At 43.4% G+C, this 18,472-nt stretch overlaps 1 protein-coding gene across 1 annotated transcript in view; it reads right to left on the reverse strand.

Annotated features, from left to right (window-relative positions):
* The window catches only part of FLT1 (fms related receptor tyrosine kinase 1), a 177,324-nt gene that overhangs the window by 42,448 nt on the left and 116,404 nt on the right, over positions 1-18,472 (reverse strand). Inside the window, exon 15 of the mRNA XM_045069645.1 lies at positions 7,390-7,521. Within this exon, the coding sequence (XP_044925580.1) occupies positions 7,390-7,521 (132 nt within the window). The remainder of the gene's footprint in view (positions 1-7,389; positions 7,522-18,472) is intronic.

The raw sequence follows: 18,472 nt of genomic DNA on the forward strand, positions 1-18,472 counted from the left end.
GGTTAGGAACAACCCCCCATGCAAAAGACCAAGGCCTCTGGCTCTGGGACTTGCCTTGACTTGAGATGAGCCCAAGTTTTACCAGGAGAGGGCAGGAAGCAAGCAGCCATGTCTTGGACCAAGGTCCCTGTGCCCCATCTTCCTCCACATGTGGATGTAACAACAGCACCTCAGCTCACAGGAGAAATGTGTGACCCCAGGGGGAGTGATTCTTTTGAAGTTTCCTCCCAACCCTAGCACTCCCTTTCCTTTTTTTTTTTTAAATCCTTATTAGTTTTTGGACTTCAAGTACAAGATAAGTTGGTTCTCATCCAAACCTACTGCAAATATCACAGTTTGTCTCTTCTTTCTAAAACTATTCAGACTTCGGCCAAGTACCGATTGTTTTCTACAGAACTGCTTTCCCTGAGAAATTTGCCTCATACCTGCCAGGGTGGCTTAGGTGGTGTTCTCTGGTGCGATCATTATTTTAATTTGAGGTAACAGTTTATGTGGGCTACTTGTCCAGTGAATTCTGAAGACATCAGGAGATGGGTGTGTTTCGTGTTCATTTGGCATCTCCAGCATTGGTCCAGTGGAAGTCTCAACAAATATTTATATATAGATGAAAAGCAAATGAGTCAGATACACCTAGACCTCATCTTCCACATGAACCAGTCAATCAGAGCTATCTCCTTTTATCCAAAATCCAATAACCAATAATCCAGCTAACCTTATCACATAGTTTCTCTAAGACTCACAGGAATATTCAAATTACCTCTTCTACTATTTTTGAAGCCTTTTGGGAATCTTTGTATACAGGTTTGGAACCTCTCTTAAGGACAGAGAAATACTGTATTCATTTAAGTTGGAAGTAAGTTTTTAAGAATAATTTTAGGGGAAGATACTTAAAATTGCAATTATGCACCATCAGGTCTAGGACACTTTTTGGTTAAAGCTGGTAAAGCTAAATCCTTTGACCTAGGTCCTTAGGACAAAGAGGAACTTCGTGGTTTGGAACCCCATTTGGGCAACTCCCTGATTAAGTGTAGGAAAACTAAAATACAGAAAGTTTTGTTGAAGTTCATATGGTTTATCATATTAACAAACAAAAATGTTAGCTAATACTTAAAAAGTTTCTATTATAGACCAGATACGATTTTAATGTGTTAATAATCCTTACGACCCCGTAAGGTGGGCATACCATCATTAGTCTATTTGGCAGATAAGCACCAAGAAGGTAAATAATTGGCCCAGGGGCCACAGCTCAGGGGCGGTGATGCACCTGGCTTCAGAGGGGGGTCCTCTGCTCTCTTAGAGCAGAGAGGCAGCAGGGCAGAATGGTTCAACATGGATCCAGTTCTCCACTCTGCCACTCCTAGCTTTGTAACCCTGAACAAAGTCCTAGATCTTTCTGTGCTTTAGATTCTGACTCGCATGTAGGAAAAAAACCCCATTGGGTTGTCACAGAAGTTGAGTAGACTAGTGCATGTTAGTGAGCATAAGCTATTAGAACTGAATTCCATCACCATTTTTTGAATTCTTGATGAAGTCCAGCTTTATGTCATTGTTTAGACTTGAAGTACAAAGGCATGCATATCCCGTTCCCCAGCCCTCTTGCATGAAATTAGTGAGTAACAAGTTCACCTCACTATTGGCAGCGCTGGTCTCTCCTTGGGAACTTTTCTGAGTTGCCAACACCCAGGAGAAGAGTGACATCAGTCACCAACATCTATACGTGAATTAGTTTATCACATCCTTCCCAGTGCCAGGAGAGCCAGGGGAGTGAATTTGGGGCAAAATCGAGGAAGACAGGAGCTAATGTGGAGGGTCCTCTGGGCTTGAAGGAGCATCAGAGAGAAATGAACTCAAAAGCTGGCCTGGCCAAGGGGGATACAAGGGAGTGGCTGCATACCCAAGACAATTTGGGGCTTTTCCTATTTTTTACGCTCCAAATTGATGAAGGAACACAGTGTAAGTTTCCTGCTCTATGGGTCCTTTCCTGAAATGCATTAATGGCATAATTTTACAAATGTCACCTCTACTACCACTCTAAGCATTTAGACTATGGGACCCTAAGGCAGTCCTGTGTTTTCCAGGATTCCCATACCCATCAGTCATCCCCAAAAGAAGGTTTAATGTCATATTTTCTCTTGTGTAATTATAAAGGCTACTGAAATAGTATTTCAATAGCAAGGCCTAAATCTGTTAGAAGAATGTGTTTATATGTAATTGTGGTTCTGACTTGCCATCTTAAAGGTCCTTGGTCTTTATCTCAAGTCCTTGGTCGAGAATGTGCCAAGCTTTCATGGACACCATTCCATTGAGTCGCAGGGACTATTGAGCGCCATGTCAATTTCAGAAATTATTTTGGTTACGAACAGTTTTGTGTTGTTGTTTTTAACGTTAGAGCTTCCCCTTTGAGAGTTCCACGTGTGCTCCTGTGCAGTCCAAACCAAACAAGACCTGTGACTATTTAAAGAAGCCACTCTGACTCCACAGTCCACTCATCCTTTTCAGATACAAAAATAACACATTGTTTTATCTATGAGTATAAGAATCCTTTTTCAAGGGAAATAAAAAGAGCAGACAGTTTCCTTCCTGGCTAATTCACGAACCTCTTTAAATCTGTTAAACATAGCCGCAGACACAGCTCATTTGCTTGGTTTTGTTTCCTAAACTCAACCTGACAAGATAGGTTGGCATGAAGGGTCTATATGCATATATTGGGAAATCAAGTCAAAAGCTAGGGAATGTTCCATGGCCACCAGAGTGAGAGCCCCCAGAGAGAGCAAGGATCCAGTTTTAGTAATAAGATTACTAGCCATATCCTGCACTGAACACTTTGGAAGAGCATCTAAGGACCCAGTTTTTCTTCCGTGAGCTTCAAATACATCTATTCAAGATAGCGCGTCCAACTAATAAGATCCACTTTTAAAATTCTCCTTATCCCACACAAAAATGGAGCTGACACCTGCCTCCTTGAAATGTCACCACCATCTCCCTTCTTGGTTCTGGGTATCTCTTCTGGAGTGTCAGAGGAGTAAAACTTCCCCTCCGTCTGAAGCTTCTCAAATATTTGTGGAAAACAATAATATCACTCCTTGGTTTTTAGACTAAACATCCTCATTTCCTTGCACTACTTCATCGTGACCGTATTGGGATACGGCTGCATGGACGTGTGAATGGGTACAGTAGTTCGGGCAGTTTGACGAAAACGGATCAGGGACTCTGTTTTCTCAGCTATCCACAATTTTGAAGCGGAGAGGTTGGATATAGCTGTTATGGCCAGAGCAAGGGGAGGAGAACTTACAAAAGTGAGCCAAGAAGAAGGCAGAAAATCTAGAAAAAGCAGACAGAAGGACTCAAAAAGCATGGCACTTGGGGACAATAATGAGTCGAAAAGAAAGAACCACGTTGCAAGCTATAGCATTTCTCCAAGTGCTATCGGATTCGTGCCACACGAGCGGAAAGAGGTCATAAATCAAAAGTACCAGTTTCTCAGAAGAGCCAGTGGCTAGACAAGAGGAAATATTTAAAATTACCTTGACGTTATTGTTGCCAAGGGAGATATCAACACAGAAGGCGCACAGTTGTCTCGTGGTTCACTGCCTCTCTGCCTTGCCAACCCAGCAGCCTGTGAGGCTTCCTTTATACCTCAGCTCACCCCCATGGCCTTTCTCATCTCTCTGAACTCCTTGAGCTCTTGTCAGCAGCACTGTGTAGTCTGCTTGATACAAACTCGTGTTTCTACTTTACCCTTAGGAGGAGCTTAAATTGTGTTTTTGAAGATTTATTGATTTAGTAAAAGGGGGGGGGGTGCATGGGAAGGGGCAGAGGGAGAGAATATCCAAGCAGACTCCTGCTGAGCACAGAGCCTGACATGGGGCTCAATCCTATGACCCATGAGATTAGGACCTGAGCCGAAACTAAGGCAGGTGCTTAACCGACTAAGCCAACCAGGTGCCTTGAGGAGCTTAAAATTCTTATTGATCTGGTTCTAATTGTTTCATGTGCACCTTAACCTGCTCCAACCACGTTTTGAAAGCACACCGAGGTTCCACATGCTGCACAGTCCTGGGTGCCTAACTAAGTTGTCGAGTTAAGAAAAAAATGAATTTAGCTTATCTCTATTGCCCTGTACAATCTATCAATATGCATCTTTTTTCAGACATTCGGTGGTTTTCTAAGTAGATCCATCCAGCAAACACATTTATCGAATGCTTAGGGAGAGAGGAGTGAAGAGTAAGCTGTGGTAAGCATTGCATTAAACATTCACGGCAAGTACTCTGGGAGTACCAAGGGGACAGGGATGGGAAGGCAGGAGGTCCTTTCCTCTACACCTGAAGCAAGCAAAGACGAGTGGTCAGGATGAGTAGGGTTGTCCAAGGGGAGAACAAAGTAGGAAGAAGGAAGGCCGTGGAGACCAAAGGAAGGTGCTGTGTGTAGGCAGAAGATGAGAGGAGAGGCAGCGTGCCTTCAGGGGGTCATGAGCAGTTGCACAGCTGGGGAGCTCAGGGGTGATGGGAGGGATAAGCCACCAGGCCGCAGGAGGAGCCCAGGGAGGACGTTGTGTGCCTGCATGAGGATGAGACACGATCCAGAACCACTGCCAATTTGAAGCAGGGAAGTAACGAGTCATAAGATTAGTCATTTAAAAAATCACTCTAGAACTGAAAGAGGATGGAAGGAGAGAGAAGTAGGTGGGCTGTTCGGGAGGATGAGAGATGATGTCAGGAGATGACAGGGTCAGGATGTCCACAGTGGCAGCCGACATGGGCAACTGAGGTGAGAATGGTCTCCCCTTTCCTCAGAAACAAATGACACAGGCTGATGGAAGCGTGTAGAAATGGTCAGTGGCAGCCAAATTCTTCATGCTGTCTGACTTCAGAAAAGCATTTAGTGGGAAAAGGAATCACTGTCGAAATAAGAAGCAGGTAGAGAGAAAACCAAATGACAGGATAACTGAAAAAGTCTGTAGGCTCAAATTTACACTAAGGCCTCAAGGACAAGTTCCTACGGCACCTCAGGGAGTGGGACGGATGGAGGAAGAGGGGACCCTCCCCAGGTTACAGGACATGGACTGTGGCCAGCCTTCCCACTGACTTCATTGTATGACTTTGGGCAAATCATTTAACCCTTCTGGAGCGTCCATTTTCCCATCTGTAGACTGAAGATAAATACTAGTTACTTCTTTGAGTTCTTGTCAAGTTCACGGGATTAGGTATACCAGTTGTCTACCAGTGTCTGCACGGAAAGGTACTAAATAAATAGCCTCTTGCTAAGTATGCAGCACGGTTAAGGGAGTCAGACAGTTCAGACACAGTTCTGTCTCAAAACATCTACAATTCAGTAGGGAAGAGAGGCATGTCAATTCCCAAATAATAATAAAAAGCAGGATAAAATAAGTACTGACTGATGATCCAAAAGTCATGCTGTGGGAGGGCAGGCAGGAGAATGAGTATCTGAGTCCACTGTTCGTACTGGAGGACCACTGCTAAACTGGCCATGGTGGGAGGAGGGTTAGTGGTGACTCAGGTGGTCTGATGGCCAGCACACTGGGTCTGGTCCAGCCTGGGGGTCTCCCCAGGGCTGCTGCTCTGCTCCTGGACAACAAACACAGCCCAGCAGGAGAGACTACTCCCGGAGGCTAGACTTATGGCAAATAGAAGGATGGTGGTGGTCATGACTGTGGGCAGAAGCCATGAAGCAAGTTGGCTTCTGAGAACCCCAGACTAGTCTGGCAGAAAAGGTGAAGGGAAAGGAAGTAAAGTCTTTGTGGAGAGTTGCAAACTTGCAGAAATATCCCTGCTTCAAGCAAGGGCTTCTCTCAAGCTGTCCCAAGCTGCCTAGTCACTGGGTCAGACACAGCCCTATATGCCCTGGTAGAGAAGAATGAGGGTCATGGGGATGGACCACAAGGAAGGCAGGTATGGGGGCTGGAGTGGGTCTAAAGAACCCAGTTCTCAGGCATGTCTGCCATTTCCTGGCTGTCGGGTTTAGATCAGTCATCTCATTCCTGTCCGGAGGTTCCTAACCATTCTGTGCGTCCTTTCGGGTATACGGGGGAAAATGCCTTCTGAACTGAGGATCCGGAACCTCCCTGCTCTTCTCTCAGATCTGCAGCCTCCCTGACCTGATTCAGTGACTCCCTGAGGGCCACATCTGGAATCCTTGTTAGAAGGTAAACCAACCATCCTTTGAAGAAGGAGGTGTTAAAGAGAGGTGTTCATAATTGTTTTTTCCATGACTATCTGTTTTGTCCGTGTGTAAGCAGACCAGTTGAAAGAATTCTTAAAGACAGGACCTTTTGGGAGAGAAACAGGACCATCACCCTAAATACTGGGGGAATGCTACCCTCGACCTTCTCTGAAAGGATACATTTGTGGAGGTACAGTTTTTTAGATTTTTCAGCAGGCTCTCTAAAATCATCTCCCTGGCAAAGAATGGGGTTGATGCTCTGTGTTGAAGGAGTCTGGAGTCTCAGAGTCAGACCCTTCGAGCAGTGCAAGTTTCCAGGGCGGAAGAACTGATTTCTATGTTGTTTCTCCGCCAGGAACACATACTTGCTCATTCTGTTGTCTCCCGGGGAGCCCTTGGAAACAGGCTACCGAACAAATTGTGTCTTTTTATGTAAAACCTCAATGTGCCATAGCTCTTTACATCTCAAGAGGTGCCAATTTGATATTTTATGATACTGTACATGGGAGGTTTGGATGATTCCTGGCACCCGAGGACCGAAGTTGAGGTCTGAACTACTTTCCAAATGGGAGCCCCAGGGCCACAGCGCTGGCTCGGATTTGCTTTGGATGTTGCTGCTCAACAAACTGTCTGAGGTCTATAAAGAGGAAGCACTTGGAATCGTTTTCTCAAATGTGGTCTGTTTTTTATGTGTGGCTTCTCCCTGATGATATTTTGCAGCCTGCTCCGTGTTTTTAAAAACACACACACACACACACAGAAAACAGTTTGTGAAAACATTCAGGAGAGCAGCATATGTCTAACTCTTGGGAACTGGAAAAGGAAAAAGAACGAACAAGTTTCCAACGTGTGGGTGTTCCCCTCTCTCTACACCCCTCTGCCTTCCTGGATTTCTTTGTCACAAGCGTGGCCACTGCGGTCGTTCTCTGTGGGTCAGTGGCAGGGTCTGTTCCGGGAACTACTTCCCTGCAGGGATGGGGTTCAGATGATGGCCCTGGGGGGGCGGTGGGTGGCACCGCCAGTGTCTTCCCCTTAGGCCTTGCCAGCCCCTCTCCCCCCAGAGGGTCACTTCCCACAGCCACAGGGGAAGGGGCGAGGAGGTCAGAGAAAGGAACAGGCTGGAAGCAGCGGGAGACCGGGAGGTGGAAAGTTAAACAGGGAAATAGACGTCTGATCTGTTTCTTGTTGCTTTCTGCAGCAGCTGTTTACCTTGAACAGTGAGGTACGCGGAACTTTCCACGGACCCCTTCTGGTTGGTGGCTTTGCAGTGATAGACCCCTTCATCCTCTTCTGTGACTCTTTCAATAAACAGCGTGCTGCTTCCTGGTCCTAAAATAATTCCTGCGGGGTGAGAGATGTTTACATTAGTGGGCCTGGGTGACACACAAAAACAGCTACTTCTGTAATCCAACCCTCTTCCTATAATTATGCGTTCAGACGAGGAAATCCGAGCTCTAGGTAACCTTGGGCTGGGCTGCTTATTTGTTTTCTCTCTGTCCGCGCCGCCGAGCTCGGACCCCAGCCCTGGAGATGCAGACAAGACCCAGGCCCTTCACTGTGTGGAGGGCAACGAGATGGGGCTGCCAGACTCCGCTTTTGGGAGCAGATGTCAAGGAGGCAGCGTGCCTAATGATGACACCATCGACTCGCCGCCTGCTGCGTGTGAGGCTGCTACAGACACTTCGAATCTTGACATTGACAACCACCCCTTAAGGTCTTAGGGTCTCCGTTTTACAAACGTGGAAACATCTGGGGAGGTTAAGTGACTTGATCGAGAGCCCACAGCTGCACGGACACACATCTGTGGCCTCGGGGCCAAAGGAAGTCCTGCTTCACTGGCTGGAGAGGGGAAGAGCTCAGGCGGTGTTTTAGTCCAGGTCTTAGCCCTTCCAGCTTTGTCTCTCTAGGCAAGCTACTTCACCTTTCTGTTTCAGTTTCTCCAACCTTAAGATGAAAATGCAAACAAGTCCTGCCAGGTACACGAATGGCTAGTGCAGGACACAGGGGTTAAGTGCTCCGTAAATTTGAGCTAAAGGGTTACTACCAAGCATCATGTAATAGAATGAGCACCAAAAATTTTCAGAGCCCAGCTTGAAGACCCAGTGGCCTCAACACCAAGGACTATCACCAAATATTTATCAAGTATTGACTCTGATAGTAGTCTATGTTAGACCTTAGGGGAGGGGGAAGGCTAAGACCCCAATATCTGCTAAGGAGGGACAATGAATTCCTACCAAACACACATACATACATATTCTCTGTGTGTGTGTGTTTCACGCACACACCACACACACACACACACACACCAGCAAACAGAAAGTATTTTGTGAATGAGAGTTAATAAATGTAGCATGGCATACCCAATTACATGCAAAAACTGGGAGGGGAAGAAGATCGGTAAGGAATAGGAAAACTCAGGAAGGCATTGTGGAGGAGGTGGGCCTTGGGCTGAGGTTCCAAGGATTATCAGAGGAGCAGGGAGAAGGGCAGGCAAGAGAGCCTGCCGCTGACATGAATGGGCATTGAATTCTTGTTCTGGAAAGCATAAAGAACATTTAAAACAAACCTACAGTTTTTCCTCCCAGCTATTTTCCCTTTATTCTTTCTAAAGTGGACTTTTTAACACATTTTGTTCATTCATATGATATTTTTGAGCTCTTACCATTTACTAGCCACTATACTAGACCCGGTGATAGGATAATAAGGAAGACAAATGAATGCTTGCCTACAAAGGGCTTAAATTCTAGTTTGGGAGAATGATAAATAAGTAATTTCAAGGAACAAAACCTGTGAAGAAACAAAACCAGGGTAAGGGGACCACAGGGCATGGAGGGTGCTTAGGGAAGGTTCTCTGAAAAGGTGACATCAGAGTAGAGACCTCAAAGATGAGGAAGAATGCACTATTTGAAGATCTGAAAGGGCGTTGAAGGCACAGGGAGTAGCGACTATAAAGTCCCTGGGGCAGGAATGGAATTGTTTAAGGGACAGTAAAAAGACCATGTCGACTTTGGTTAGCAAGCAGGAGAGAGAACTGGCTGGGCTCGATCAGGTATGACCACAGGCCATGGTAAGGATTTGCGGTTTTATTCTAAGCACAGAAGAAAGCCATAGGAGGGTTGTACCTAACTGCTCTTAACTCTAAGTCACAGTGTAATTAACATCTTTCAGCATAAAGGTTTTTCTGTATTTCAGATTACTTCCTTAGAAGAGATTTCCAGAAGCAGATTTATTAGGTCAAAAGCTCTTGATTCTTATAACCACATGGCTTCCAAAAGGATTATACCCATGAACATGTCTACCGGCAAGGCTGAGACACTATTTTATGGGATCATCTAAAAAAAATAGAAAACACAAACTTTTGCTGATTTGATAGATGACTTGTTAGCCATTTTTACTTTCAAAGCATGCATTTGGAGTGGTTGACTGGAGAAGGTGGGTTCAGCTTAAGGAGAGGTTTGAAATCCTAGCTGAGGAAAAGAGGGGCTCACAAAAATTTTTGAGCAGGGAAATGACATAATGAAAGCAATGTCTAAGGAAGTTTAGTCTAGAATGAGAATGCAGGGTAGACTGGAATAAGGGAAAAGAGGCATCTGGAAGTCCAGCTCACTAGCTGTAATTCAGGCAAGGAATGCTGAGGATCCAAATCTGGATGGTGGGAAAGGAAGTGGAGAGGAAAAAATGCAAATGGACTCTTTGTAGAAACAATCTACAGGAAGGGCTGCCCTACTCAATGCAGAATGGACAGAGATGGGTGCAAGGCGATTCTGATATTCTAAGTCCAGGTAATGGGGTGGAACAGGAGACTCTCCCCTGTAACTTGGTTAAATCATTTAATGTCTTTGGGTCTGTTTCCCCATCTGTAAACTGAGAATAGTACCTGCTTTGTCTATTTTATGGGATTGCTATGAGGATCAATTGAGATAATTTCAAAGAAAGCTCTGGAAAGTGCAAGATATGGCAAACATGGCAACTGCAAAAAGGAAAAGCTGGCTGGAGAGCAGGTGGCCAAGGGCAGTGACCGTTCCTAGCAGCAGCTATCCTGCTACTCACCACCGTCTTCGTTGCAGTAGACCTGGCCCTCAGCCAACTTTCTATCACTCCAATCCTGGTTTAAGGTTGATACAACAAATAAATAAAGCCCAGGGCCTGGGCTTTCACCTAAGGAGACAGGGCTGTAGTTGTGAAGGTGAGCAGATCATGCCAAGGATGCCATGAGCTAACGTCACCTGGATCAGTGTCCTTCCTCCTTCATGTGGAGGAGGAGGCAGGGTCAGAGGGTGTCCCGGGCCACCAGCAACACCTTTCTTCCCAACTTGCCCTCACACTACACTCTGACCAGTGGCACAGAGGTTAATGCATCCCCATCAGGAGGACACTCAGAGCCCTCATCGGGCACTTGCTCATTGTCTATTCTTGCTATCGATTTCCCTTCTCTCAGACATTCACCAGTTACTACCCTTTTTCTTCCCCTCAGCCGTACTTATTCTAAGTTGTGTGCTCTTGTTTCTTTTTAATGCCTTAGCTTGTTGCTACTCACTTTATACGTATGATACAGGCGCTATTCTCTAAGGAGCTCATCTTCTACAAAGGGCGCTCTTCTTAGTTTAACTTTTTCGTTGTGATTCATTTCAGACATTTAAAAGTGCAGGAAAAATAGAACCCATGTATCCACCATGAAGATAATCAGATGTCAACATTTAGCCATATTTGCTCTAATACCCCCTGTCTCTTTTATATGAATAAAATGTGTAGATACTTTCTCCCTTTTTTCTCCTTCTCTCCCCAGAGGTACTGCTATCCTGAAGTTGGTGTGTTTCATTCTCATGCATGTTTTTGTGCTTTTGCTACACAGATATGTACCTCTGTAGAATGTATAATACTGCTTTGTGGCTTTAAAATTTCTAAATAAATGGTGCCATACAGTATATACCTATTTTCAACTTTTCCTATTCAATGATGTTTTAATATGTATCCTTGTTGATACAGGTAGATGGAGTTCATTTTTTTATAAAGATTTTTATTTATTTATTTGACAGACAGAGATCACAAGTAGGCAGAGAGGCTGGCAGAGAGAGAGGAAGGGAAGCAGGCTCCCTGCTGAGCAGAGAGAGAGCCCGAAGCAGGGCTTGACCCCAGGACCCAGGGACCATGACTTGAGCCGAAGGCAGAGGCTTTAACCCACTGAGCCACCCACGAGCCCCAATGGAGTTCATTTTTAACTCATTTTAAAAAGAACTCTTGGTGGGGCACGTGGGTGGCTCAGTCATTGAGCGTGTCTTTGGCTCAGGTTATGGTTTCAGGGTCCTGGGTTCCCTGCTCAGCAGGAAGCCTGCTTCTCCCTCTCCCACTCCCCCTGCTGGTGTTCCCTCTCTCACTGTGTCTCTCTCTGTCAAATAAATAAAATCTTTTTTTTTTTTTAAAGATTTTATTTTTTTATTTGACAGAGATCACAAGTAGGCAGAGAGGCAGGCAGAGAGAGAGGAGGAAGCAGGCTCACTGCGGAGCAGAGAGCCCCATGTGGGGCTCGATCCCAGGACCCTGGGATCATGACCTGAGCCGAAGGCAGAGGCTTTAACCCACTGAGCCACCCAGGCACCCTCAAATAAATAAAATCTTTAAAAAAAAAAAAAACACCAAAAACCACTTCATGGTATAAAAAGGTCTACTTCTCTACTATAAGCTAGCTTTCCTGAAGTTGGTGTGTTTCATTCTCATGCATGAAAGCTGCAATGCACATCTGACTCAGCTATGTATACAGGATTCTGCAAAGATCTCTCTGTGCTGGGTTATACAGTACACGGATTTCAGCTCTAGGCATAGGATTACAAAATTGTCTTCCAAAAATATACTGATTTATACTTTTACCAGCACTGAGGAAGAGCTCCCCTTCCTCCATATACTTCCCAATACCTGGTACTACAAATATTGTAATTGATGGCAACATGGTGGGTGTAAGATGGCATCTCTCTATGGGTTTAACAAATGTTTCTCTGATTACTAGTTAGATGGAACATCTTTTTCCAATTTTATTGGCCATTGGACTGCTTTTCCTGTGAATTACTTCTTCATGTTGTTTGCCCATTTTTCTATTAACCTATTTGTGTCTTCCTTGATGATCCTGGGTTCTCTAAATGCTTTGGATAACAATCCTTTGTTAGTTAAATATGCTGCAATTCCTCCCCTATTCTATAATTAGTCTTTTAAATGTTTATGGTGAATTGTCAATACAAATGCTCTTAAAATTCAAATGTAGTCAAATTTATTCATGTTTTCCATTATCCTTTGTGCTTTTTGCTAATTTTTTTTTTTTTTTTAAGATTTATTTATTTATTTGAAAGACAGATTGAGAATGAACAGGGGAAGGGGCAGAGGTAGAGAGAGAATCCACCAGCAGAGTTCAGCTGAGTGTGAAGCCCAATGTGGGGCTCGAACCTAGGACCCTGAGATCATGACCTGAGCTGAAATCACATCAGCTTCTCAAATGAGTGAGCCACCCAGGTGCACCTGTTGCTTGCTTTAAAAAGATGGTTTCCTACTCTAATTATATACTTTCTTTTAAAAATTAAAAATATATATATCTTAAAAAGATTTATTTAGAGACTGTTTTTTTCCATTTAGGTCTTTAATCCACCTGGATTTTCCTTTAGGGAGAGGTATGTGAGGGGTGAGTTAAAAATCTAATTTTTAGGGGCACCTGGGTGGCTCAGTGCGTTAAAGCCTCTGCCTTTGGCGAGGGTCATGATCCCAGGGTCCTGGGATTGAGCCCTTCATTGGGCTCTCTGCTCAGCAGGGAGCCTGCTTCCCTTCCTCTCTCTCTGCCTGCCTCTCTGCCTACTTGTGATCTCTGTCTGTCAAATAAATAAATAAAAGCTTAAAAAAATTTTTTTAATCTAATTTTTACCCTATAAATAGCCAGTTATTCCAGCATCATTTACTGATAATCTGTTCTTCTCCCACTGAGTTATGCTGTCAGTTCTGTCAGATACTATGTTCCCATATACTTGTGGTTCTGTTTTCAGGTTTCCTATTTATTTCCAATAACCTATTATCCCCCCACAAGTTATGATTGCTTAACAATGCTTCATCGTATTTGATCTGATATGACCCCTTCTTCTTCAGAATTGTCTTGGCCCTTTATATGTCCATAAGGATTTCAGGTTTAGCTTATCAAATTCTGTGAGAAGCACTGTTGGGATATAGATGAGAATGTTATTGAATTTATGTACTAATCTGGGGGAAACTGTCATATTTATTTTTAGGTTGAAACAAATAAAATTGCCAATATTTTTGACTTGCAAAATGAGCAAAAATGGCTCAAAAATTGTTCTACTAATAATTATTCCCCGGGCACCTGGGCAGTTAAGCAGCTGATTCTTGATTTTGGCTCAGGTCATAATCTCAGGGTTGTAAGATCGAGACCCGTGTTGGGTTCTACACTAAGTGAAGAGTCTGCTCGAGATTCTCTTTCCTCCCTCTGCCTCTCCCCAAACTCATTCACACTCTCTCTTTCTCACATAAATAAATAAAATCTTCTAAAAATAAATATTCCCTTCCAAGAATATCAAATATCTTTGAATTATTTTGGCATTATTTTATGTCATTTGATAGCTTTATGATTTTCTCTTTAAATATCTTTTCAGTTATATTTATTCCTAGATAGGTTATAATTTTGTTGTTATGCAAAATGGTATTGGGTTCTTTGAAGAGTCACCCTAAATGAATTTTGTTTCCCTGTAGGTGTTAATCATTAAAACTAACAAGTAGAACTCACTTAGAAACATGATGCTCTACTTTGTGTTGTTGAGATGAAACCATTTAATTGTAGATCTGCTTGCTTCTAGAGGAATCCCCTAAGTAATTTTCAACCACTAAAAACATAACAATTTCTGTTAAAACATGATTTATTTCCCTTTATTGAAAGAAGCTGTATCAGATTGGACCAACAGGGCACAGAGCAGGATTTGCAAGTGTCGATGTCTTCAGGGGCCGGGCACATAACATAAATGAGTTGGGGATGAGATCATGGGAGAGGGACTGTGTCTGTGGAGTGCAGAAAGCCTGTCTCCTATCTAAACATGGAAGCATTAACTTAGCTCCAACCAACTGGAGTCGGGGAATTTGAGTCCATTGCTGTCTTCTGAGGGTTGTAGCTTTTTCTCTTGTTTCGTTTTGTTTTGTTTTTAATGTAGGCTCCATGCCCAGCGTGGAGCCCAACACATGTCTTGAACTCATTACCCTGAGATTGAGACCTGAGCTGAGAGCAAGAGTTGGACGCTTAACTGACTGAGTCACCCAGGTGCCCCATCTTCTGAGTGTTTTAAAAAATTTAAATTCAATTAATTAACATATAACATATTATTCTTTTCAGAGGTAGAGGTCAGTGATTCGTCAGCTGCCTAGAACACCCAGTGCTGATTCCATCATGTGCCCTCCTTAATGCCTGTCACCCAGTTACCCCATCCCCTCACCTTCTTCCCCTCCAGCAACCCTCAGTTTGTTTCCTACAATTAAGAGTCCATTACGGTTTGTCTCCCTCTCTGATTTTGTCCTGTTTCATTTTTTCCCTCTCTTCCCTTATGATCCTCTGTTCTGTTTCTTAAATTCCACATGTGAGTGAAATCATAATTGTCTTTCTCTGATTGACGTATTTCACTTAGCATAATATTCTAGTTCCATCAACAGAAATCTGGATTTTTCATGTTAAAGCTTATGATTTCCAAATGTTGGCAACCAAATCAACCTACGTAAATTTGCTGTGAGGGCCAACAGAAGCATGTATGCTGGGTAGAGTAAATATAACTTTGACTTAGAAGATGTACATGGATGATTCGTGAAGAAAAGACCTCTATGATCTGGCCCCTGCCTATTTTTTTCCCAGTTTCTGTCACTGCTGCATCCCTAAGGGCATCTTTTGTGGGAGACATCCTTGTCTATTGACGGTTCATAAGCCTCCATGACTTTGCCTGTGACTCTCTTGACCTGTCACTTAGCTCGCATTCACTTCCTAATATTCAGGCCAAGGCAAATGTAGATGTTCTGGAAAGCATCTGATGTTCTTTGCCCCTTCTTTGTTATTCTTGCATCACCTCATGCCTGCCTCTACTCCAACACTTAACGTTTTGTAGTGAATTTGCTGACTTTCTCACTTTTGTTTTCCACTGTCTTTTCATCACTGAGCCCCAGTGTCTAGCATTGGGCAGATGCTTGGCAACGGAGGAGATGGCCAAAGAAACCAAGACCATGGAAAATGGAATTTAGGGGGTGAGGAAAGGAGGGAGCTCTGTAGCATTTGCTATCCAAAGCTGAGTAAGGTGGTAGCTCACGTGGATGCCCCACATACCCAGCTCTCCCCAGTCTGTCAAGTTCTATGTCAGTTAATTTTATGATCTTAAGCTTCAAGAGCTTTGTTTGGGTCCTTGAGCTTAGAGACGCAGACTCAGGTAGTTTCATGCGTCTATGTTAAACCATTAGCCTCAAAGGCTCAAGTAAAATTTGATGTGGAGTTATTTTTGTAGGAACTAGTACTTCAAGGAAATCTGGTGACAGTACCAGCGTAAGAACTTGAAGCATCTATCGTGTTGGCTGCTGGTGGAGGTTTTAGATCAGAGTTTGTGACAACATTGGTCTACATATTTATCCATGGGGTGCAGTCTACATTTTCCACATATGAACACCTCCTTCAGTTTTTAGTCTTTTCAAGGGATTTTCACAATTTTATTTCTTCTCATGATACCATAAGTTGAAAGACAGTCTTGGCATTTTATACATAAATACCACATTGTCCAGAGAAGGGCATGAAACAGAACTTTAATCCAATTTACCACTGAGTAAATAAATCTGCCGATCTTTAAATTGAGCTGTTTGACTAAATTAATGCACACCATGTGTTTTCTTCCTGTTCCTTCCACAAAAATCTGCTTGTTGTTTCCTAAATTGGCCTGTCAATCTGACCAGGGATTCCTGTTTCGTGACTCAGCCAAGCATCTGTACTCCTAACTTAGAGAACATATCCATGCAATTTGGCCAAATTAATTGTCAGCATCAAAACTCTTCTTCAGGGGCGCCTAGGTGGCTCAGTGGGTTAAGCCGCTGCCTTCGGCTCAGGTCATGATCTCAGGGTCCAGGGTCATGATCTCATCGGGCTCTCTGCTCAGCAGGGAGCCTGCTTCCTCCTCTCTCTCTCTCTCTGCCTGCCTCTCCGACTACTTGTGATTTCTCTCTGTCAAATAAATAAATAAAATCTTAAAAAACAAAACAAAACAAAAAAACCCTCTTCTTCAACCATCAGATTCCAGTTCAGATGACACCTCCTCCATGAAGGTCCCCTGATCACTCCAAGTGGAGGCACCAATTTGTAGCTCATGGAATTTTATAGCATTCACATTACATATTTAAAAACCGACTTGTATCTATTATGTTTAAGTTTTCCAAGGGTAAGAGCTAAGTTTTGCTCATTTTCATTTTCTCTCTGGCTCATAGACTAGGTAGTTAGTAGCTGTTAGGTAATAAAAGTACATTTTATTATGAGAATAACAATGAAATGATAAATTCTTTAAAATTGGCACATGATATATTTTTGATAAACAGAAGCCATGAGGATGATGATGTTTATAGTTGTAAGTACATGGTAAATTGTACCTGCAGATTGATACCTCTTAAAGGAATTGATAAGCTAAGAGCTGTATCTGAACAAGGGACCAGAAGAGCCAAATATAGATTCAAGATGACTAATGCTACCCAAGAAAACTGGAAGCAGGATGTCGGATTAACATTCCACAAAGAACACAGAGGAGACTGTGTTTATCCAGTCAAACTTCAGAGGTTTGGACAACTATGGGGAAGAGACATCCAAGTTTGGTAAGCTACAAAGACTGACAAATTTGGGGAGTAAGCAATGGTGGACTCATTCAATGGCCCTAAAAATGCAAATGATTCCAGTGTTTCCAAAGGATCGCCACTGGGCTGCTGCTTTCTCTGCTGAGAATTTTACCCTAAGGTCAAGCCACGTGGCAGAGCACTTGCACATGAAAGAAAATAAAAGTTGGCAAGCGGTGGAATAATTTGAGACATAGTGAAAAGCAGCCTTATAATAACGTGTTATGTTGGAAGAGAATTATGAGATGTTTAAAACACATGGCCTAAAGGAGACCTGATGGGAAATGGGATCCCTTGTGAGACTGTTGGCTCTTCAGCCATGAAAAAGAGAGAAGAGGAGCTCTCAGAAAAGAATAGGGTGGATGGGTGCCTGGGGGGCTCAGCTGGTTGATCGTCTGACTCTTGATTTTGGCTCGGGTCATGATCTCGGGGTTGTACAATGGAGCTGGTATCAGGCTCTGCACTGGGTGTGGATCCTGCTTGGGATTCTCTCTCTCTCTCTCTCCCTCTGCCCTTCCTGCCTCCGCCTTCCTTCTAAAAAAAAGTAATAATAAGATTGAGACCAGTGGTGGAAAATGCTGTATAATATTCCTCTTCACGAAACCACAAAATAAGGGAAAAGCCATAAACAAAGGTCTTTTCATTTGGGACAGTATCTATTGCTTCACAAGCCTGACTTACAAAACTGGGTTATGAGAACAGAATGGTTTCAAAAAGCTGTCAAGAAATTGTAAACTGGCTGACTTGAAGGGGTTGTAGTTGAAGTCAGCACCTTGAAACTGTGCCAAACACACATGTATTTCTAAACATTTAAGAATGAAAAGCATTCTTGTGCCCTTTCACTGTGAACTTTGCCTTTGTTCTAATGAAGTATTTCAAGATGATTCAGGCACTTAAAAAAACGTGTCCAGCGGTGTTAAGTCTATAGTTACACATAGTCGATAGCTAAAGTTTCATGGTTCGTATCTATACATTGTAAACACACACACATGCGTGCACACACACAGGCACACACATTCCTGCTGCATAGATTCTTGTCTCCATTCAGATTTGCAGTACTTGCTCCATGAGGCTGGGTGCACGTATCCTGCAGACCATAGCCATCCATCCGAAGTGGCCTTTCTGTGTCTAGCGAAGAGGTGTTTTTACAACCGGTCTAGTTTTAGTACTGCATTGCATAGAGGTTAAAGTCAAGAATGTGTTTTTCCCTCAGCAGAAGAATAAATTATGAGCATGCGTACCACATGATAGTATATGGAGGCGAAAAAGAACGAGGCAGAATGTTATGCACCGACAGAGAAAGAGCTCCAAGGTACACTGTGATCAAAGCAAGTCCTAAAACAAAACACATAGCATGATCTCAACTCCTATTTATCTCAGAGAGGCTGGCTGTCCTATGTGACCCCTCTTCAGGTCC

The sequence above is a fragment of the Mustela putorius genome, unplaced genomic scaffold (assembly GCF_011764305.1).
Source record: "Mustela putorius furo isolate JIRA1106 unplaced genomic scaffold, ASM1176430v1.1 tig00003942_pilon_pilon_pilon, whole genome shotgun sequence".
In the NCBI taxonomy this organism is placed as follows: domain Eukaryota; kingdom Metazoa; phylum Chordata; class Mammalia; order Carnivora; family Mustelidae; genus Mustela; species Mustela putorius.